This window comes from Mesoplodon mirus, assembly GCF_964341445.2.
Source record: "Mesoplodon mirus genome assembly, chromosome: 2".
Classification (NCBI taxonomy): domain Eukaryota; kingdom Metazoa; phylum Chordata; class Mammalia; order Artiodactyla; family Ziphiidae; genus Mesoplodon; species Mesoplodon mirus.
In genome coordinates, this window is record NC_138977.1 from 54,611,096 (window position 1) to 54,636,335 (window position 25,240).

The 25,240-nt window shown below is 35.6% G+C and overlaps 1 protein-coding gene across 1 annotated transcript in view; it reads right to left on the minus strand.

Moving 5' to 3' along the window:
- Nucleotides 1-25,240, minus strand: part of CTNNA3 (catenin alpha 3) — a 1,654,963-nt gene that overhangs the window by 30,613 nt on the left and 1,599,110 nt on the right. Inside the window, exon 17 of the mRNA XM_082639545.1 lies at nt 23,493-23,627. Coding sequence (XP_082495671.1) covers nt 23,493-23,627 — 135 coding nt within the window. The remainder of the gene's footprint in view (nt 1-23,492; nt 23,628-25,240) is intronic.

The following is a 25,240-nucleotide window of genomic DNA, read 5'->3' on the forward strand; positions in this document are numbered from 1 at the left end:
AGTTAGTAACACTCTATTGTATAAATGAAATTTGCTAAGAGAGTAAAACTTAGATGTTTTCACCAAACAACAAAAGAATGTCAGATAGATGTGTGAATTAACTAAATGGAGGGAAATTCTTTTAAAATGTACATGTACAGTAAATCACCACGATGTACACTTTAAATATCTTATAACTTTTAATTACATCTCAATAAAGCTAAAATTTAAAAAATGTTAAATACAGTCATAAGGGTGGGGCCCTAATCAGATAAGATTAGTAACTTAGGAAGATCTCTGTCTCTCTATCTCTCTCTCTGTCTGTCTGTCTCTCTCTCTCTCTTTCTCTCTCTCCCCCCCCCCCATGTGAGGACATTGCAAGAAGGCAGCCATCTGCAAGCCAGGAAGAGAACTCTCACCAGGAACCAAATCAGCCAGCACTTTGATCTAAGACCTCCCAGCCCCAAGAACTGTGAGAAACTAAATTTCTATTGTTTCAGCCACCCGGTCTATTGCATTTTGTTATGGCAGCCCTAGCAGACTAAGACATCACACATGCCACTTGTTCTCCTGATTTAGTAGAGATGTTTGGAATATAATCCTATACTATACAGATATTTTACCCACTCATCATAATTTACTAGAAACTACACCCTAGCCTAATGGAATTCTATGAGTTTGCATTATCCCCTAATGCTAGCCTCCCCAGTTTATCCCTTCTAAATTCTCAATGAACAAATCAATTAACAAAACATCATCTATTTACATATATATTAGATTCTCAAACTATTATCATAGCACAGTTTGGTAATATAAACAAGCATGAATGTGCTAGAGTGTAATTATTTGATAAACTGGGTACGATCCTTTCTGCTTTAGCAAGATTACAACAAAACACAATATGGTGCTGTTTGGGGCAAAAGCAACTTGAACACCAAAGCTTTTAATCTTGATCAATAAAAGGGGAAACATGAAATATCCAGGTAGGGAATTGTGTATTATTCATGGAAAAATAAGTCAACTTGAATTGGACAACAGATTTTTGTGGATTAAATAATGTATTTGTGTACCTACTGATAAATTTAATAATTAATAGAATACTCCAACCAAAAGACAAGACATCCACTTCTAATTTGTATTGATAATTCAATTTCAGTTTGATGGAACTCAGTATTTCCTTCAGTGCATAGAAAACATTTCTAACTCTGTAAGAAGGACACTAAATAATGAATATGTTGTAAAAATTCAGATGGACTACACTATTAAGCATAGACTACAATTGTTCCTTGCACTTCTAAACCAAAATAAATTGTAAAAGACCTATTCAATATTATTTCATAATAATAGGGAACTTAGCAGCTAGTTATTGAGAGAGAATATTATATTCAATTATATCTAGCCCCAGATTAGTCTAAAACATTAATAATCTAGAGTATGGTCATTTACAGCTCTTGGCCTCACCCTACCATAACAGAAAGCTAGCAAAACATATTATTTTACTATGTCTTTTATATATTAATGACCAATATATACTATATTTTGTTAGGCAACCTATACTGCTCCTCTTACAACATATTGAGAAGAGGTTAGATGAGACTTGGGGAAAATGCAAGAGTACTGAAATATTTATTCAGAAAATCTGGGGGTTCATTTTACTTACAGACCTTGGTTGTATACACATGGGTTTTTAGCAAAAACAATTTAGATGCATAGGCTTCTATACCTGCACTGCAACAAAATTTATCTGATTTAAGGATAACAGTCTAAGTACTTCAGTCTTATACAAGGCAAAATACTGGCATTTACGGATTCCCAATCAAATTTGGGGATTATAGCTTATTCAGAAATCAACTTGTAAAACTTGAAATACTTTTCAAAAAGAAAGCAATATTATACATGGTAGTAGTATGCTTTCTCAGACTATCTACTAAATCTTTCTTATTTAACTCATGTTATATATAAAGTATTTAATCTATGGTTATCATGAATCCCAAAATAATAATTAGTATTTACTGATTCATTACCACAACAAAAATATTACATATATTATCACATCTATTTCTGCAGATGAACCAAAAAAATTCAATGGGATATGTGAAATTGAAATTCCCATTTTATACTAGGTAAAGGAGGTTTATTACCTTTTCCAAGATCACAAGTCTAGTCAAAATAGCTAATATTTATACAGTTTAAATGCACAATAAACAGTACTTGTTGCTAAGCATTATTAAAGAGCTTCCCTTGTATTTAAATAATTTAAAACCATCACTCCCAATTTTGGGTTTAATATCTTTATTAAATTGATTCTAATGTTTACCTCCCAAATATGATTGTGGTTTGTTCCACATGCTTAAACCTAATCCTGAGATGTGTAGTCCTAAAATGTTCTGAAGATGTTGATGACTTGCAATAATGGGGAGGATGTAAGTGGGTAAAAGTCACATTTTTGGAAAAGTTCAACTCCTGTTTATGATTTATTTCTGATGTTTCTGGGTCACTCCATTTTAACATGGAATGTTCATATCATGTAAATTCCTATCCCAGAGCCCCCATCACTTGTTTTGTTTTATTTTACTCTTTGTTTAGATAGTACAGAAGGAAAAATAAACCATATTAGACATAGGTGAATCTTTAAAAGTGTCAAAGGAGTAGATTTTACCTAGATTTCAGAGAATAACTCTATACTCATCTGTTCAATTTTCATGAAAGCAAGCTGATCTTAAAATCATTAAAATAAAATTTAGATCAGCATGAGGGACAGGCTCCCTGGTGGTGTGGAGAGCTGCTGGAGATACACAAGAGCTTGGGGATGATAGCAAGGAGATTGCCACTGTCGGAAGATGTATCCCTACAAATTCATTTTTATTTTATTTTTTGTCTCTTTTCTCTTCTCCTTAATAATATGTCTTCCTATTGAAACTTCTTATATGGAGAATGAGAGAATAAGAACTAAAAAGATATTTAGAATAGAGGAATTTTATATCATTAAGCTAAAATAAATTATTAATTTACTTAAAGAATATTTAGATTTGAGAGACAGCGAAATATACTGGGTTAGGAGTGCAAGCTCTGGAGTCAAAAGGCCTAGACTTGAATCTTGGCTCTACCACATACTAATTGTGTCACTTCAGGGGCCAGGTACTTAATTTTTGCCTCAGGTTTTAATTTGCAAAGTTGTGATAGCAATAACAGATATCGAATTTAGTTATTTTAAAGATTAAATAAAATAATTCATGTAAAGAACTTAAAACACTCTGACATATAGCAGGCCCCAGTAAGAGTTAACTATTGTCACTGTTGCTACTGGCAATAGTAATGTTATTTTTAAATATGCATTGTGTTCTAGATGCTAAGGTGATAGTTTTACACAGATCTATACAAATCACAACCACACAAATACTCTCCAATATTGCTGATGGGATACTCTAAAGAGAAACAATACCATAGTCTGATATGATGTAGGAAAAACAAAATCTCCAAATGACCTTACATCTGCAGTCCCCAGCCTTTCTGGCACCAGAGACGTTTCGTGGAAGACAATTTTCCACACAGGGGGGGAGTGGTGATGGCTCAGGCGGTAATGTGAGTGACGGGGAGAGATGGGGAGTGGCAGATGAAGCTTCGCTCGCTCACCCGCCGCTCACCTTCTGCTGTGCGGCCTGGTTGCTAACAGGCCGCAGACCAGTAATGGTCCGCCACCCGGGGTTGGGGACCCCTGCTTTACATCAACCCCATTTGCTGCATGCAGCTAGCAGGGTGAATGGTAGAGTGACAAAGTGGAACTTTCTATCAGGATTTCCATTTCCATAGGCTCATGGACCCACAGACATGAACATTATGGGGTCTCTGGAGGGTTTAGGCATTGTGGACAGGTCCCTACTTTTTGATTCAGTTTCTTTAAAGAGCAGGAGAACCTCTTAACAAAGCATACGGGTGAACTTTAGAGTTAGAGAAGCCTGAGTTTCCCCCTTGGTTTTACCTTACAATAGGTTTGTGAACCTGAACAAATTATTAAACTTCTATGAGACACAGACCCAACATTTGTACAGTGGAGATGATAATACATACACACTAGGCAGATGAGAACTAAAAGGGATGATGTATATAAAACATAGTTGCTTACACATAATGAGGCTTTAGCAAGTTGGCTATTCTTGTATTATAATATCTAAACATTAAATGGGAAAATCAAGCACAAACTTACCTTTTTTTTTAAAAAGAAAGCTAATATTTGTATATGTGTACATATATGTATGTATTTTCATATTTAGGCAAAGGCCCTTGGCACATGTCCCCAGAGATTGTGGCTAAAACAAAATCCTTTTTACTTGAGAGGCCCTTTAAATCTGAAAGGTTGGCAAGAGCAGATTCTTAAGTCCTCTTGTATGAATTAGTAGACCATGTTTCTCAGCTTTCAAATCACTTTTCCCAACATAGACCATAGTCCAAATATTTACACTGACCCCTCCAAAGTATAAGCAAACTGGGCTTGTACTGAAGCTTTGTTCATCACCTTCCCATTTCTTTTCAGCTCATCTCAGGCACTTATTGCCATTAGGCAAAAGTATGCCACTTATGGCACTTCACTTGGCAGGGCTGGTGCTCCCAGGTGGAGAAGCAGATGTATAATGGACCTATTTGAAAATGCTACATTAGAGAAAGAGCTCTACAAACAAAATTAGTGAGATAATGCCGAGGATTGATCTTCCTTTTGTTCCATCATAATTTATCAATCAGAAAAAGGAATTGCCAGGTAAACCATGGAGGAGCACAATTAAGGGGGAGGGCAAAGTGAAGGAGTTTTGAGGTCGCAGACATCCCCTGGATATTGTGCAGGGAAAGAGAATGCAAACTAAGGCATTCGGCTCATATGTCCGTGCATGTTAAGCCATTTAGCTGCTGTATGGAATGTTTCAGGTCGTCCCAGGGGTATAGACAAGGAATTAAATATTGACTCAGCAAGAGCTCAAACGAGAGGTTTAATTTAATTAAATAGTACAAAGGGGAGGCTTGTTTCATAGACTCCAGTAATTGCTTAAGACTCAAAAGAGACTAAATAAAGGTCAAAAAGGTAGAGTAACAACCAGGCAGATACATATAGTGAGACATAGGGAAGACATAAGCATAGAAATGAATAAAATTTCAAAGGCTATTGTTGGCCCAATTGTGAAAAACGATTAGATGTTGTCATGACCATAATTAATTAGTGCTGCCTTTAAAGTCTGGCATTGATACATGCAGCAGCATGTTAGTTTTAATTTTACTTTAATGACTGGCTATGTGCAGAAATGCCCTAGGGTAATGCCCTTTCCTTGGACATACTTGATTAAGAGCTCATGGAGAACAGGTGTAATACTTTTGAGCTCTAAAAGTGCTGTGTTTCAAGTTCCACTCCAGAAAGGACAATGTGTAAAGGACCATGAGGATGACTCTAGTGTATTCAGGGTTGGCTATTTCATAATACAATGTTGTAAATATGGGATAGCATTATGTGAACAGGCAGAAAGATGAAGAAGGACTCTGATTTTATTTCTGTGACCCCAAAACTACTATCACTGGATGGACATTGGGGGTAGCAGAGCCCCTCCTAGATGAGAGAATGAAGGTGGCAGAGAGGAAGAAAGAGACAGATCTCCCTCGTTGTACTTAACTCTCTGAGCCTTAGTTTCTCATTTTAAAATGGAAATAATAGTGGGACTTTCCTCAGAGCATTGTTTGTATATAAAATAATGAATATATGTGAGGAATTTAAAATATCTGGTCATTATTAAGAGCTCAATAAATGTTAGTTATCATTGTTGCTATCATTATTCTTCTTGTAAGTATCACAGAAGTGAAGAATAAGCACCTTGTCCTAAAAAAAAGTGCCTCATCTGCTCACATTTTGAGATATGGACCCCGAATCTACTCAATTTTCCATTTTCACTAGAGTTTCAGTGCGCATTGCTGGGCAACTTAGTATTACTTATTTATGCTTTAGAATCAGAGGACTGGGTTTAAGTCTTGCCCTGCCTCTTAACAGCTTTGTGGTCTTGGAGAAGTTGTTCAACTTCTTTAAGTTTCAGTTTCCATATCTATAAAATACCAATAAAACTTCTTTCTGATAAAAATTATGAAAGCAAATGCATTTCAAATATTTAGGGCAATGCCTAGCATTAATGAGCACTCAGTTTCATGTACATACACAGACATCCATATATTACATATATGGTTTACATATATGAGCTATACTTGCATGCACACACACACACATGCACACACCACCATTTATTCCCTAAAATCTAGAGTCACATAATTTTTTAGCTTGATGAGACCATGTCATATGGTTCATTCTCTCTGTCCTCGTCAGTCTCTGTTTCTAGCTCTGTCTTTCTCTCATTCTCATTCACATTCATTCACACACACACACACACACACACACACACACATGCTATGCAGGGAAAATGTTTAGGGGTTTATACTTACACTATTTCTTAATCCAGACATGCCTTTCCTGATTTATTATTTATCTAGCATTTATTAAATTATCTGACATTTTAGAGCAATTCATAATTTCAGCTCAGTTTCATAGACCTTTTCTTCTCTCCACCTAACCAAATTCTTCCATATATATTTTTTATGATTTAGCTCAAATTTTCTGTGAAGTTCTTCAGACTATGCAAATCAGAGTGCTTTCTTTGCTGCAGATCTTGGTCATTTATTGCTTAAAACATATTTGTTTATTAATTTGGTGCTGCTCTTAAGCATTTCTGTAACATATTGACTTAATGTCCTCTGCCCAACATCTTAAAATCCCATGCTATCAGAAATGTTGGTCTTGCCAAAACGATTCCCCTGAAATTTGGGGTGGCTTAAGTTCTACTCTGTGTTGCAATTGAATAATTCTGAACATATGACATTTGCATAAACACTCTAATGTTGAATAAAAATATTTCTGTGTCCAGTCTTTCTTAAAGTCTAAGAGTTAAATGTCTCCATTTGCATTGGCAACAAGTAGATTACAGTCCAAATGTCTATCTGAAGATCGTTTATCTTATGCTGAATGCAGTCAAGGATAGCCCAAGCTGTACTTTGTACAATTCTTCCAATACTCATCAGCCATGCATGGACCAAACTCTAACCTTGGCTCAGAAGCAAAGATAATTATTCTTCCTCAAAGCCCTTATCAACTGCCACTGCTAAAAAAGGGATGGGCGGGCTTCCCTGGTGGTGCAGTGGTTGAGAGTCCGCCTGCCCATGCAGGGGACGCGGGTTCATGCCCCGGTCCAGGAGGATCCCGCATGCCACGGAGTGGCTGGGCCCATGAGCCGTGGCCACTGGGCCTGAACGTCTGGAGCCTGTGCTCCGCAGCGGGAGAGGCCACAACAGTGAGAGGCCCGCATACCACAAAAAAAAAAAAAAAAAAGGGATGGGCAATAAGCAGTCTTATGATATGCAGAGGAATTATCTCAGTAAAAGGAGAACATTTTCCTAGGCTTCTCCTTAAATGTAATTTGAAATAAACATAACTAGATGAAACACATCAATAAACAATATCACTTCATGGAAACTTATCATTAGCCCACATTAGCTAATACTATGACTACAGCTACTACTACTATTACTGCCACCAGTTAATATTTAATGAGCACCTGCTATATGCCAAACACTATGCTAAGACCTTACATGCAGTATTTTATTTCCCTCCTGGAAGGTGTTTATCAGCCAGTGAGCAACATTTCTAGCCTTTCGTTTCCTAGTACAGAGATGTTGGAGGTCTCACAGTGAGATTTGAGAAAGTACATAAGCCCTTTTTCTGATTAACTATGTAAGTAAAAATTGTATCAATCTTAAAAGTGACCAAAAAGTAAAAACTTTGTTGTTTTAAATCACTGAGAATTGGGAACCATTTGTTATGACAGCAGAATCTAACCTAAATTGACTAACTCAGGGTTGTTGACTAGAAAAACCTTATTTAACTTTCTTTGTTCCATTATAGATATTCTTTTCTATGCTATTTAATGCAGAACCTGAGGCTAGATTAAAAATGATTTATTTTTGTGCAGAAGGGGAGTTAATCTGTACTCTACATCTGCTTGAAAGTATAAGTGAAGCTCCTAAAACATTCATAAAAGGATGTCAATTTTGTCATTAGCAATAATACCATGCATGTGTGCATGCACACACACACACACACACACACACGAAAGCACACACACACATACACAGTACTTGCTCAATGTTTGCAATGTATGAGTGATATCTAAACTGTATGCACCTTTTGGAAAAAACACAGAGCTTTTTCATAAAATTCAACCATGAATTGTCTGTGACCCAGGCCTTGACCAGAAACTTTCTTGAGACGTCTAATATTGCAAAGAGATGACTTAATGCATTTGTTTCCCTTGGGGTGTCAGAGCATTATTTTTGTCATCAGCTACAACATCAGAAAGCAGCATTTCCAGACCATATTATCATAACTCCCTGCTGAAAAGCCTTGACTAAATTGAGGTTTAATGTGGCAACTTTAGGTTTATTGAGGGTCAGTGTTACGAAACGTCTGTCTGAACATTTCTGTCTTTTACAGACCCCTAGGTTAGGACATCATTCATTACATTATCAATTGTTACTCAAATAATAACCACACACTACATTTCTTTTTAAATTTAAAGACTGATAACCTTTTTTCTCTCTAAAGAAATTTCTATGCTGATTATCATTAAGCAATGAAAACTATGTAATAGTTACTTATTTTATTTCCAGTTTAATATACTCGACTAGAGCAATTTAGCCAAAAGCTTGGTAATACACATTTCTTCGTTTTTTAAAAAAATATTCTTTAAGGTATGTTTTAAGTTTTAGTGTCAAATTCTTATATTTTTCTTGATTTATAAAACTGCTAAAACTTTTCAGAAGTATGAGGAATACAAATTCTATTTGTGAGTTAGCATTTCCTAAAATTAACTTTTTTTCTTTTTTGCTGGTTTTATTTTTTTCAAAAAAATTCCTGAATTCCTTAAGAACAAGGATTGTTGACTCATCTCCATATTGTTTCAGGGCAGCAAAGTGAGAATAAATATATGTTAGTGCAGAGTGACACAAAGAGCTCTGAAACCAGAGCCTGGATTCACATTTTCACTCTATCACTTACTAACCATATAACATTTCGCAAGTTTACAAGTTTACTTGTAGCACTCTTGAGAGGATAAGAGAATATATACAAATGTGTCAATAAGAGTGGTGTATTCAGCAAATTCTCCTATCACCTCTTTTCTATATACAAAGAAATTGACAGTAAAGGACACAGTGATGCTATCATTTGTCTCTGGCGTAGGTACCTACAAAGAGAGCTTGAAAGGAATTTGTGCATGTGGTTTACTGAAGGTCTGTTCTCAGGAAAAGGGTAAGAAAGAAAGAAGAATAGGGTGGGTGAGGGTAAAGCTAAATAAGAACATTATTAGTATCAGCCAGAGGCCAGCTTTGGCCTGATTGCATAGGGGGCTGTGAAACTGCACAGCAGAGTTGATTCCAACTTGCGGCAAGGAACCTGGACTTTTCTATCCTCCTCTCAAGTCAGTCACTGGCTATAGGCTTCCAGGCATGCAGGGGTGGCGGTACATAACCAGACAGGGTGATTCCTGTTTGACTGAAAACAATTATCCAGAGAGGGGAGCAGCTGTGAGATGTCAGCAGCCAGAACTTGCAGCAGCTGGAAGATGGGAGAACGACCAGGTAAAGGGATCTGGCAGGAGTAACAACATCAGTAGCATCACTATCAGATTTCCCTTAATTCTTATCTTCCCTTAGACCAATAGTTCTCAACCAGGGACAATTTTGTATTTGGCAGTGTCTGGAGACATTTTTGGTTATCACAACTGAGTGAGGGGGTATGGGGTGGGCACTGGCATCTAGTGGGTAGAGTGCAGGGATACTGCTAAACATTTCACAATGCACAGGACAGCCCCCCCAGAACAAATAATTATCTAGCCCTAAATCCCAAATGCCAATAGTGTCAAAGACGAGAAATCCTGGAATAAACAGAAACAGAAGTCAATGTGTAGTATTTTTTCTTAACAGTTATTGATTTGCTATTAATATTATTCAGACTTTAGTAATCAAAAGGGGAAAATGTCAGACTTCCCTGGTGGTGCAGTGGTTAAGAATCTGCCTGCCAATGCAGGGGCTACAGGTTTGAGCCCTGGTCCTGGAAGATCCCACATGCTGCAGAGCAAATAAGCCCGTGAGCCACAACTACTGAGCCTGCATGCCACAGCTACTGAAGTCCGTGCACTTAGAGCCTGTGCTCCGCAACAAAGACCCAACACGGCCAAAAATATATAAAGTAAATAAATAAATTTATAGAAAAGGGGAAAATGTATTGATTTCACACACACATACACAAACACACCCTCACAGGAACTTTTTATCTTGTAAATGTAAGTACTATTACTTCATAATCTGCATCAACAGGCACAAATTCAGCATGAGATGAATCACAGACTGAAATGACTACTTTTGCAAATGCCATCCATACTGCCTTGTGCCTTTTTTTCACTTCTACTCTCAGGTCTGCTTTTGCCCATGCCTTTATGGATGTTGACACCAACATTTTGCTGTCCTAGAATCTTTAGCTCCTTGATTTTTCATTTTCTCCCCCTTTTCTTCTGTGTTTTTTCTCCCTGGCTTGCAGCTGAACTCAGGATGAAGTGAACATCAGGATGTTTGCATCCAGCTCTGCTCTTTTCCTTCAGCTGCACTTTGTCTAATGGGGAATTTGGCACCATCCTATAGCTGTCAAATACATCATGCTCGCTTTCAAGGCCTCTCTTCCCACCTCTTTGAAGTTCTGTGTTTCAGGTTGTTTAGCACACAATAGAAATAATGAGTCCCTTCTCTTCTTTTCTAAGGATTGTTAACAATTAAGCTAATTCTTTTTTTCTAAAACCAGAAATAGTCTTTTCCATTAAATTTTAAATTCTTCCAGTATTTTCCTTTTTAATAATATAGAACTGTTTGACATACAATAAGAACATGGCAACAATTATAAGTAGTAAATTTAACAGTAGAGACTCTCACATCACATTTATATTTTTCTTCCTTTTCCCCCTCCATTTCTTTTCTTCTTAACTTTTGTGTGTGTGTATATGCATTATCCATATGTTTTATCCTCTTCATCTCTTAACTTCACAAAGAAGATTTCACAAAACGGATCACTACTGTTCTGTGAGAGATACCACATCAGTCTCAGTAAAGCCATGTCAAATCAATCCTATACTTACGGACAGTATATTGCACCATTTTAATACACATCCCTCACTTTTCTCTAGATCTAAAATTAACAGGTAACTCCTAAAGCATCTGATCTCATTCTCACTGATGGATATTGTTTAAGCAAAATTCAAGTAGCAGTCTTTTAAAACAAGTAAAAATAAAACAAAACATTTTGCTATGTCATATTATAATTTGGCAATTGGTGCTTAGAGGAAAATTCTGTATAAGAACTGAGAAGAGAAAGTGAGAGCAAAAGGAAATAAGAAGAAAGATTCTGAAAAGATAGTGAAGTAGGAAGCACCAAACATCACCCCACACAGACCACAACTGTACTGTACAATTGTCCAATCTGACTTATGTAACTATTTAGGAACAATGGAGTCTACTGAAGGCTTCCAACTTCCAGAGGAAGTTTTGGAAGGTACATTATGGTTAATTTATGTCAGTTTCAGCCCTTAGCACAGTAGCAGCTGTCCATCCCCCACTCCTCAGCCACTTGACAGGCAGCTGTGCACATGTTCCTGTAGTAGCTTGCATGCAACTTATGAGAGCTAGGGTGGAAAAAGTATGCTGTCTCAATATCAGAAATCTGTGATCTTATCCCTGAGTGCTTCTTCTCATCACAAAGGTACAAAGTGGCAGAGGCCATTGTTGTTGCACCTACCCTCATTGTTATAAGCCCTTTCCACTCTGGCTCAAGTGACTTCTAGGGGCACCTGTCTTTACCCTCATTTTTCTTTTTTCTTTCCTCTTTTGGAAGCCAGATACTGAAGATTAGAACATTCAAAACTAACCACAAATACATGGGGAGTTAGAAAGGCACTGCACATACCCAGGGGAAGGCACAGGCTCATAAAACACCTGAGAAGACAGCCAGGTTACACTTTAGGCTGATCACTGACACAGAGATAGACTGCAATAATCAAAAAGCAAAACAAAAGACCTCACAAAATACCAAAAGCAAACACACACATACACAGCAAACCCTGGGGAAGAAGGAGAATCTGATTTGCAAAATTAGATTCAAATGACTAGTTTTCAACATAAAAGCACACAACATACAAAGAAATAAGAAAGTATGTTCTATTCAAAGGAAAAAAAAAAAAAAAAACAGAAATTGTCCCTGGGAAAGACATGATGGCAGATCTACCAGACAAAGACTTTAAAACAACTGGTTTAAAGATGCTTAAAGAACTAGAGAAAGATATGGAGAAAGAAAATGATGTATGAACAAAACAGAAATATCAGTAAAGGGAAGCCAAAAAGAACCTCTGGAGTTGAAAAATACAATAACTGAAATGAAAAATTAACTAAAGGGATTCAAAGGCCAACTTGAGCAGGCAGAAGAATCAGCAGACTTGAAGAGAGTGCAAAGAAATGAACAAGTTTGAGAAGCAGAAACAATATTGAAGAAAAGTGAACAAGAGCCTAACAGACGTGTGAGATATTACCAAACAGACCAACATACCCATCTGTGAGAGTCCCAGAGGAAGAGAGAAAAGGGGGCAGAAAGAATATTTAAAGAAATAATGACTGAAAACTTCCCAAATTTGATGAAAGACATGAATATAAATATCCAAAAAGCCCAGTAAACTCCAAGTAGGATGAACAGAGAGACTCAATCCAAGACACATTATAATCAAACTGTTGAAAGACAAAGACAAAAAGAATTTTTGAAAGCAACAACAGAGAAGCAACCCATCAACTACAAGGAGTCCTCAATAAGATAATCATCAGACTTCTCACTGTAAACTTTGAAGGCCAGAGGGCAGTGGGATGATATATTCAAGGTGCTAGAAGAAAGACTGTCAATTGAGAATACTATATCCAGTATACTGTCCTTCAAACGTAGGGAGAAATTAAGACACTCCCAGGTGAACAGAAACTGAAATAGTTCATTACTACCAGTAGACCTGCCCTGAAAGAAATGCTAAAAGGGGTCCTGCAGGTTGAAATGAAAAGGCACTAGAGAGTAACTCAAAGTTGTATGAAGAAATAAAGGTCTCAGTAAAGGTAAATGCATGGGCAGTTATAAAAGCTAGTAGTATTATAACAATAGTGTGCAACTCCACTTTTTGTTTTCCATGTGACTTAAAAAGCTAACATTTTTTTAAAAAAGCAATTATCAGTCTAAAAGTAAGTATGAATGTATTTTTGGGTTTTAACTCCACATTTTGTTTTCTACATAATTTAAGACACTAATGCATTAAAAATTTTATTTGTTTATGTTTTTGGACACACAATGTATAAAAATGTAATTTTGTAGCATCAGCAACTGAAAGAAGTGGAGAATAGAGCTGTTAAGGAGAAAAGAATTTGTATGTTATTGAATTTAAGCTGCTACAAATTCAAGTTAAAATGTTATAACTTTGGGATGTTAAACATAATCCCCATGATAATCACAAATAAAATAGCCACAGAATATACAGAAGATGGAATGAGAAAGAAATTTAAATATTCATTACAAAAGAGAATAAGATCAGAAATTATGAGTTGGAAGGAACCATAGAGCTCATTTAATTCCAAACCTTAGTTCAAGAGAGAGATAAAGAAACAAACCCAAAGAGATTAAGATCTAGACTACAACCTGGGTCTCCTAATTTGGAGTCCAGTAGTTTTCCCTCCTGTTAGCTTCTCATGTTCAAGATGAAGAATGTGTTCTGGTCAGGCTTTCTTAAAAATCTGAGAACATTAAATCATCATTTTTATCAGTTAATACTGTGTTCAAGTCAGTGTTTTCCACATCTTTCTATTAAAACCATTCCTTATCTTCGGGAGACTGGGATTGACATATATATACTAATATGTATAAAATAGATAACTAATAAGAACCTGCTGTATAGCACAGGGAACTCCACTTTGCTGTACAGTAGAAACTAACACAGCATTGTAAAGCAACTATACCCCAATTAAAAAAAAATTCCTTATCTCTTGATATCCACAGCAACTATCCCAGCTGAGTATACCAAGACCACCTCCTGCCATTTTGCCACTAACTCCACTTGGAGGCAATAGAGCTTACTTTCGGTAGTGATGGAGTAAAGAACTTGAGAATTAGATTCTGGCCCTGACTTTGCTGTTAGATACTGTCATGCACTAAGGCAAGTCATTGAAAGTCCTTGACCTATTTCATTGTTTGTAAAGCTAATTTGAGTTAGATAGTTATAACATGAAGAGATTATAAGATTCCTTCAAGTGTTACTACAACCAGATGCGTAACACAATCAAGAAAATCTAATCCATTGTGATATCAGCTTACCTAAATACCAAGAGAATTTCATAGACTACTTTACTACATTGCAAGGAATAAAAAAAAAAAAAAAAGAAAGAAAATAAAAAAAGAAAATACCTCCACATTTTTTCTTGTTTTTAAAATATATTCTTTGAATTACTAAGGTCTATTACTTCCATTTGCCTCCTATTCGGCACTAAAAACAAACTGAAAACTCCCAACATTCTTGAGAGTTAAATTCATTGGCCAGGTGTCTTCTTCCTTCTCTTTACTTTTTCTCCTCGCCCTTCTCCCCTTTGTCATTTCTTTCATCTCTCCCCATTCCATTTCATACATCTCCTAGTCCTTTTTTAAATCTCTAAATACTTCATTGATTTTCCAAATCTTCTTTTAGTTTTCCCAATGTTCTTGATGACTACCAATGATTACAGCAGGTTCAGAAAGCTCATTAACTAATTCCCTTAATGTCTTAACATGGCAAGCACATTAACCTACTAAATCCTTCTGTATGTAATTCATTGCCTGCATTCTGCAGGCCCTAGTGGCTCTTTCAGTCAATAGCTGCATAGTTACTGTTCCCTATCATTCCTAGTTGAATGTGCACTGCCCCTTGATTTCAGCTAAAGCTGAATTGCTGTTGTTTGGCAAATTTTCCATCTTGCTGATCATCCCCCCCCCACCCCCGACTGATTAGTTTTATTATTTATCCAATTTTTTAAATTGTGGCTTTGGCACACCTGCTCAGGGTAAGAGAGCACAATTAAACACATTAAAGGAAATGCACAAAACATGGTGATTATGTAATTAATCAGCTTTAGGTAGTATAAAAAATTGCTAGCCTAGAAGCATAACACTTTGGGAAAGAGTAATTTTAAGAATTTAAAACCATTTTAATTATTTGATTTTTTCTCTTAAACTTCATATATATATATATATATATATATATATATATATATATATATATACAAACACACACACACACACATATATATATACAGGCTAGAATATAAGAATATTTATTTCTTTATAGCAAGACTCCTTTCACAAGGTAAAATAGCTTCCCCACTTGGCACCATGCTTAAGGCCGCTAGAGGAACAACTGACAGAGAATTTATTGGAATGCCCTTAGGTAACCCAGGTACATTTTAATCTTCTTAGAGTTATACTTGTAATGTATTCCTAATTAGTACATTAATAAGTCAAGAAGGCTATGGAAAATGATCTGCAACAGTACATTTAATTACATGGTTTCACTGTATTTTGCTATCATTTTTTTCAATTAAGCTTTTATATATTCCCCCTTTTTGTAAGAGAGGATAGCCATTGGAAGGCTTCCTTTTCATGTTACTGAAGGATAAAATGAAGCTGAGTCAATTTCCATAATCCAGGCAATGTCCTGGAGCTCAGCACTGGTAGAATAATGTCTAGCACACAGTATATATCACAAATCATTGGTATTAACTTAGATTATTTTCTCTTCTAAGCAATACTGAAAAGTCTTTGAATATATGGACATATTTACTTTGTTCTTTTGCTAAAATAAAACTGTGGATAAAGCACTCAAGTCTTAATCTTAATGGGAAATTACTGCTCCCATTTTACCAAAATGACTGTATCTAAATGTTTTTATATCCTCATTCATCTATATCTAAATGTTTTTATATCCTCATTTCTCTTCATTTATCTGGATCTGTTCCTCAGGAGAAAAGTTCTTTTTTTCCGAATCTACACTTTCTACCTGTTTTCCTAATTTCACTCCTTCTCTCTTGCTTAAGATTTTATTCTCTCAGTTACAGTCTTAATCCTTATAGAGTCATTCTTTTCTGGCTTCTTGCTCTTTACCTAAACATTTGCTCAATTACTACCATTTACAAAGTACATAAGTAAAATGCTTGAAAAAAAAAAAAAGAGAGAAGGGAAAAAAAAGTAATAAGAAGAAGCTTCCAGCAATTCCATTTGCCCAAGTCTGTCTCAGTCTCTTCCCCACCCCCTACTTCCTCCTTCCTTTCAACTACAAACTGCTGGAAAATCTAGTGTAAGCTACCATCTTTTCTCTCTTACTGTATACTCAATATTCAGCCCACTATGGCCTAATTTTTGCTTTCACCATAGTACTGATCCTGCTTCAGAAAAGATGTAAAGATACCTTATAAATGTAAAATCCAATATGTGCTTTAAGGCTCAGTTAACCTGAATTTTCTGTGTTTCTAGTTACTGGCTATTGTATCTTCAATTATTCAAAGATATTCATGGACTCTATAGTCTAAAGGAGAAAACGTATAAAAAAGCAGATAATTAGGATATATACGAGTACTGCTGTGAATTTTGTCCTAATAGAGGGATATGGTATAATTGCTAGTTGTCACCCAATAACTATTCTCTCTTCATAGAAACAAAACTCTGATTTAGTTGGGGAAAGCAACATGACTAGATTAAAACACACAGAAACAAACAAACAAATTTTACATTTTGTGGTGTCCTTTGCACTTATACATAGCCATATAACTGAAGTCTTGGCAATAATATGTAAGAGAAAGCATTTGCAAGAGACTTAAAAAAGATTTAGGAATGTTTGCTTCTGCTTCTCTTCATTTTTACTGTCTGGAATACAAATGCCATAGCTACTAGAGTTAAAGAAGACATATTTTGATCCTAATAAAAATGGAAACCAGAAGCCAAGCATAATAAAGCAGAAAGACATAAGAGCCTGATTCCCTGATGACTTTGTGAATTTGACATTCAGAACTGCCCATTCTTGGATTTATTTATTTATTTATTTTTATGGAGATAGTAAACTCCCAATTTCTTTAAACGGCTACAACTAAGTCTCTGTGTCTGATAGAGGCACATTAGAATAACATGTGTAGGAAAAACATTCTTTCTGGATCTCTGTCTCAGCTATTTCTGGTCTTATTCAGCATACTTTCACTGGATGATCCCATCTATTTCTCCTTCATGTCTCTCTCCTCAGTTCCAAAACCATATACCTAACTTCTCTTAGACTTTTCTCCTTGGATACCTCTTAGTTGCTTATGACTAAGTCACTTACGACTAAAACCTGAATGATCTGCTCTTTCTTCTGTGTATAGCTTTTGGCTAATGATGCCAATTGTAACTATGAAAGCTACGAACTCTCAAAACATTGGGGGTAAGTCTTAATTCTTCCTTCTTCTTCATCCTTAAAATTCAATAGATCATTGATTCTAATCATTTCTACCTCAGAATTTTTTCTTGCAAGGATACATACATCTCCATTCTCACCAAGACTTCCTTAACACGGGTTCTCACTGTTAATGCTCTTGGACTTAAAAAAAAAAATCATTCCTAAAGACTTTTCTATCTTCCAGTCCCTCATCTTTCCATCTATCAGCACCCTGGTAAAATAAAGATGTAGCATGCAGATGCATACACACACACACAAACACAAACACACACACACGGGAATATTATTCAGCAGTAAAAAGGAATGAAATTCTGCCATTTGCAAAAAAAAACATGAATGGACCAAGAAAGTATTATGCTTAGTGAAATAAGTGAGATAGAGAAAGGCAAATACTGTATGCTATTACTTATATGCGGAATCTAAAAAATAAATGAATAAATATAGCAGAACAGAAACAGACTCATAAAGACCAAACCAGTGGTTACCACTGGAGAGAGTGAAGTGGGGAGGGGCAAGATATGGGTAGGGTGTTAAGAGGTACAAACTACCTCTTTGTGAAGTTGATATTCAGATATGAGGAGTCTCCCAAGGCAACAGAAATAAAACAAAAATAAACAAATCAGACCTAATCAAACTTACAAGCTTTTGCATAGCAAAGGAAACCATAAAAAAAACAAAAAGACAACATACAGAATGGGAGAAAATATTTGCAAATGATGTGACCTAAAGGGCTTAATTTCCAAAATATACAAGGAGCTCATACAACTCAACAACAAAAAACAAACAACCCTTTCCAAAAAATGGGCAGAAGACCTAAATAGACATTTCTTCAAAGAAGACATAAAGATGACCAGTAGGCACATGAAAAGATGGTCAACATCACTAATTATTAGAGAAGTATAAATCAAAACTACAGTGAGGCACCACCTCACACTAGTCAAAATGACCATCATTAAAAAGTCTACAAATGGCTTCCCTGGTGGTGCAGTGGTTAAGAATCTGCCTGCCAATGCAGGGGACACAGGTTCGAGCCCTGGTCTGGGAAGATGCCACATGCCACAGAGCAACAAAGCCCGTGTGCCACAACTACTGAGCCTGCACTCTAGAGCCCATGAGCCACAACTACTGAAGCCTGCGCACCTAGATCCCATGCTCTGCAATAAGAGAAGCCACTGCAATGAGAAGTCTGCACACTACAACGAAGATCCAACACAGCCAAAAATAAAATAAATACACTAAAAAAAAAAAAAGTCTACAAATAACAAATGCTGGAGAGGGTATGGAGAAAAGGGAACCCTCCTACACTGTTGGTGGGAATGTAAATTGGTACAGCCACTGTGGAGAACAGTATGGAGGTTTCTCAAAAAACTAAATATTGAATTACCATATGATCCAGCAATCCCACTCATGGCCATATACCCAGATAAAACTATAATTCAAAAAGATACATGCACCCCAATGTTCACTGCAGCACTATTCACAATAGCCAAGACATGGAAACAGCCTAAATGTCCATCAACAGATGAATGGATAAAGAAGATGTGGTACATATATACAATGGAATACTATTCAACCATTAAAAAGAATGAAATAATGCCATTTGCAGCAAGACAGGTGCAACAAGAAATTATCTTACTAAGGGAAGTAAGTCAGAAAGAGAAAGACAAATACCATATGATATCATTTATATGTGGAATCTAAAATATGACACAAATTAACCTATCTACAAAACAGAAACAGACTCACAGACATAGAGAACAGACTTGTGGCTGCCGAGGGGGAGGGAGAGAGGGAGAGGGATGGACTGGGAGTTTGGGGTTACTAGATGCAAACTATTACATTTAGAATGGATAGACAACAAGTTCCTTATATATAGCACAGGGAACTATATCCAATCTCCTGGGATAAACCATAATGGAAAAGAATATTAAAAAAAGAATGTATATATGTGTATAACTGAGTCACTTTTCTGTACAGTGGAAATTAGCACAACATTGTAAATCAACTGTACTTCAATAAAAAAAAGATGCAAGGATATATTGCACAGTACAGAGAAATATAACTATAATTTTATAATAACTTTAAATAGCATATAATCTATAAGAACATTGAACCACTGTGTTGTACACCTGAAACAAATATAATATTATAAATCAACTATACTTCAATAAAAATAAAAGGTTAGGTATGAACTCTTTAAAAAAATGTTAACTTCTAAATACATATATTGGTTTATACCTATTTCAAACTTCAACTTTTTCAATTACTCACAATTGCCTATAAGATAAAGTTGAAATGTTGTTAGTGATCCTTTTGAAACAGGCGTAGTTTCATTTAAAGCTTCTCTTCTATTTCCCACCCCCCTTAATGCACACCAACAGACCAAGTACCAGTTGTTTGCAATCACTTCAGACTGTTTGTTATTTCCATAAAAGTCCTCATCTTTCCCTATTTCTATCTTCCTACTTCAGTTGTTCTATTTACCTCAAATCCTTTTCCCCTCCTTCCCTCATAAATATACAGCGTTTTTTGTTTTGTTTTGTTTTGTTTTACCTATTAATCAAGGACCAAATTAGAGTCAAACCACTTTCTGGAGCTTTCTCTTGTTCACTTGCCACATCAGTGGAATTAATTATTCCTTCACCTCTTACCATATGATTTTGTTCATTCAACTATCATATGGCCTATTACATTATTTTGAAGTCATTTTTGTATATTTAGGTATATTTTATGTACCTTAATTTTGCACATATTTGAGGATCTTAAAGGAGGCTTTGCATCTCCCAGATGTTCTCAGTTGCCTGGTACTGAGAGGACGCTCAACTCGCGGCTGGAGTTTTGGACTAACTACACTTTGGTTTCGTTATAAATAAAATATGTAACTTCAGGCTAAATGCTTGCAGATAGACATAAGAATCATTGGAAAATTATTTTAATTAAATGGTCTATTTTGAGAATTATTTCAAATTCCTTTATGTTATGAACTAATCTTCTTTATCCTAAACGCTGATACTCCAGACCCAGAATACATTCTGCCCATTCACTCCAGAAATGCATTCCATTCATACCTATTTCCTTCTAACCAAATATATTTGTTAAAAGTAACGTTTCATGAATCTGATTTTGGAATGCAAGCTTTGAAAAGTGTCATTTTGAATACCAAATTTCTGTAATTTTTAATGGGTTTCCCTGCTTTACAATCAGGTTTATTACTTTTCAAAAGACCTCACAGAAAAATGATGGCTTAGTTTAGAACTTCTTCTCAATTTAAAGAAGAAAGAAGACGAGAACTCAGGATCACAGAGAGAATAAAGCAATTGTGCTTTGACACACACAAATTAAATGTATTTTAAAAGCTTTCCAGGATCTACCTGCAAGCAGATGGCAGTAAGGCATGTAAAAGGGTGCATGACATGCTCCCCTTCTTCAGATTTATTTTTTCTAATGGAAAATTGTGGGTGAAATGATGACAAAATAGCTTTGGATTTGCAATGCTATTCTTCATTTTATATAATGACAGCTTTTAAATTGTAAATCATGGATTCTAAATGGTTCATGCTTAATCTATCTGTAAAATATGTAAAGTTCATGAATTTGAATCGTCATATCAAACAGGAAGGGATAAAAACTCAATTTGTACATCTGGAGGAAATTATATTTGGAGGGGCCATTAACAGTAATACATTTTAACATAATGTATATGCCAAACTTCTATCAACATTTTTGAAAGCTTAGCTTCAGACAACATGAAGAGGTAAATATATAATTGGAAAAGAAAATTCATATGGATTTAGACCTTGTGAATGATGGTGAGTGTGTGAAATTGAGAAAAGTAAACAGATGACAGGCTTGGGTCTGCAAATAAATATATTTTTTACACATTTAAAGTAGTATAATGGGAACTTCCCTGGTAGCGCAGGGGTTAAGAATCCACTTGCCAATGCAGGGGACACGGGTTCGAGCCCCGGTCCAGGAAGATCCCATATGCAGGAGCAACTAAGCCTGTGTGCCACAGCTACTGAGCTTACACTCTAGAGCCCAGAGCCACAACTACTGAGCCCATGTGCCACAACTACTGAAGCCCACATGCCTAAAGCCCATGCTCTGCAACAAGAGAAGCCACTGCAATGAGAAGCCCGCACACCGCAACAAAGGGTAGCCCCTGTTCACCGCAACTAGAGAAAGTCCGCGCGCAGCAAAGGGGACCCAACACAACCAAAGATAAATAAATTAAATAAATGAATTTTAAAAATATAAAAATAAAGTAGTATAATGTTAAGTGAGAAAATGAAGACTGAGTGTCTAATAATCCAAAATAAAGATACAGTATTTTAAAATGTTTATATACGTATGTGTATTCTGTTTGTATATATGCATATATGTAGTCACACACGGATTCATATACCCACACACATTTCTGTGTGGATAGACAGTGACTACTTAAAATGAATTTTCCTTTGAAAAATGATAGGGAACCAATATAGCACAGGTTATGTTTGTATTACTGTTTTTGAAAAATTTGAATATAAAGGAAACTAATATTTTATCTCTAATAATTATTTAGACATAATTTCCAAATTATTCACTTTTGATTTTTGGTTTTCAGTTTCATCATAGATTCAAGCCTGTCCACCTGAACAGAGAAGGCAAGACCTTTGAAGGTAAACCCCCAGGTCTGATATTTACTAATAGGAACTTGGGGAAGCTATTTAACCTTTCTAAATTTCCTTTTTTTTCAAGTTTTAAAGAACATAAAACAAACAACTAAACAATCTATCTGGCATGTTATTGTGAAGATTAAATGAGACAAAATATAGGCAAGAGATAGTCAGTAAGGATTAGTTCCCAGCCGACTACCCTTGATAGTAATTCTTTGCTTTTTTTTTTTTTAAGCCAATTGTGCAGATTGCGGGATTTAGTTCCCTGACCAGGGATTGAACCCGGGCCCTTGGCAGTGAAAGTGCAGAGTCTTAACCACTGGGCTGCCGAGGAATTCCCTTTGCTTTTGTTTTGCAACTATGTTCTTTTGAAAAATGTTAGTTCATTGGGGGAAAGACCAAAGTCTGGCTAAAGAGCTTCCAGCCTTACACATTTATATGTATGCTGTCATTTTAAAAAATTTGTCCTCATGAATATAAGTTCTTAGAATGTTCATGATGTTTCCCTTTAACTTAAATTTATAATCTTGTCCAATGTCCTTCTCAAAGTCACTGATAACTGAATCCAATATAGACATCAAATATTATTTTATTACCATACCCACTCTAGAGAAATGATCTACTGTTATTAAAAGATGAGTAGAAAAGGTAGACATTATTTCTACCATGGTCATTTTATAGCAATTTGAAACTCAGGGTCACCAAAGAATTTATGAAGGTTCCTCTAAACCTATTTACATTCCATCATATTCTACTGCTACAATTACATCTGGAGATAACAGTTTTCAAGACCTGAATTTCTATGATATAAAAATGAATAATGAGAAAGTGAATATTAATTAATAGTAATAAAGCAATTATTTCATTGATTTGCAATTACATATGCCCTTATTTTTATTAAAAAAATATAGGATTCAATTAAGAAAACCATGCTCTAAATACACATCCATTTCTTATACAAGGGGCTTACAAAACCTGATTTACTGTAAAATCTCTGAAGTAAATTAAGACAAGCTATACTGACTTAACATTTCTTTAAGAAATCTGGCAAGATTTCTTGCTAGTTTAGTTTCATGCAATTTTATATACTCCAGTTGAGTTTTTTCTAACCTACATGGCCCTAAAAGATTTGGTGGTGTAAGGTGGGGTGTAGCTTCTTTGTTTCAAGTATCTTCCACATGTGATGGGATAAGTCTGGGGCAGTACTCACCGCTGACATGATGAGCTCTCCTCCCAGGTTCTGGATCTCAGCTTTAACTTGACTGCAGATTTTCAGCTGGTGAGAGTAGAATTTAATCTGTTCCAGGTAGGCCAACAAGTCCTGTTTGCATGATGGATCTGGGCACTAAACATGCATGAGATAAAAATGGAAATAGCAAAACAAAGAGTAAATATATCAGAGCAATTAAATATTGAGATTGCAAGTATCTTATAATGCACTGACTTTATTTGCATTGAGTCCCATTTCTCCGACCAAGGCCATGTAGATTCTGATATGCTTCCACCATTAGAAGAGTTTCTTCATGTTCCAACCTTAACTACTTTAGCATAGACAAAAGAAGTAGTAAAGGAATTTCCAGACATGAAAAGGTACATGAAATAATTGCCTTTAATTTATGATAAAGTCAGAAGCCTTAGATTTCATTTTTAGGTAAATCTGAAGAAGTATTTAAAATGTAATTATTCCCTTCATCTAAAGTTGCTATTAGAATACTCCTTGGGACCCATAGTTCTGCATTGCCTGTCCTTCGTTATTTATATGGGCATTAAAAACATCTGCAACAAAACATATATTATGTTCTATTATTTTCAGCATTTAATGGTTTTAGCTATTACTGAGAAAAGAAATCATTTCCACCTTAGCTAACAGCTGTGGATCTACCTGGAGCCAAGAAAGAGGCAGCATACATGTTTTAGAGATGTATTAAATTTCTTTATGAAAAACAGTCTCCTACATTATGTTAGCTTCTGTAAGGAATTTCCTGGAGTAGAGCTTTGTGGTTAATCATAACATGATAAATATCTGTGGTCAGTGTTTAATGTTTATGTTCTTTCTCCTATGCAATTAGAATAGATTTTTTTAAATCCCCAATGACTTAATTTCACTTTAAAAACATTCATAAGGATATGGAAACATGAACTGTAACTTATATGCAAAGATATTCAATTCACTGCAGCCTTACTTACAATAGCAAAATTTGGAAATAAACATTCTATAATAGTGAAAAGATTAAATAAGGATACATATTTATATAATGTGATATTATACAGTCTCAAAAATTAATATTTTCAGGGCTTCCCTGGTGGCACGGTGGTTGAGAGTCCGCCTGCCGATGCAGGGGACACGGGTGGGTGCCCCGGTCCGGGAGGATCCCACATACCGCAGAGCGGCTGGGCCCGTGAGCCATGGCCGCTGAGCCTGCTTGTCCGGAGCCTGTGCTCCACAACGGGAGAGGCCACAACGGTGAGAGTCCCGGGTACCGCAAAAAAAAAAAAAAAAAAAAAAAAAAATTAATATTTTCAAAGGAAAATGTTTTTGGAAGGTAAAAAACACAGCATTTAAAATTTCACATACTATCTCAATCAAAGTATGTAAAAAATATGTGTTTATGCTTGTGTTTAAAACATAGCGGGAAATAAATATGTGAAAATGGTAAATAAACATGATATAATCAATATTTTTCACTCTTCATATTTTACATATCTTAATATATATTACTTAAATTATATTATTTCTATAGTAGTAAAAATGTTATTATTTAAAAAGCTTTAATTCTAATAGCCTAAAATGAAAACTGAAAATCAGGATGAAAGACCTGAAATTATTCCATGCATTTCTGCTTTTACACAGTAGTTAGTAAGCTGGAGTGTTGTTGAAAAATTCCTGAGAATCTTATTCTCTTTTATATTTGCTAAATAGACTAATCTACATAGCTCCAGAATGTGTGGACAAGATGA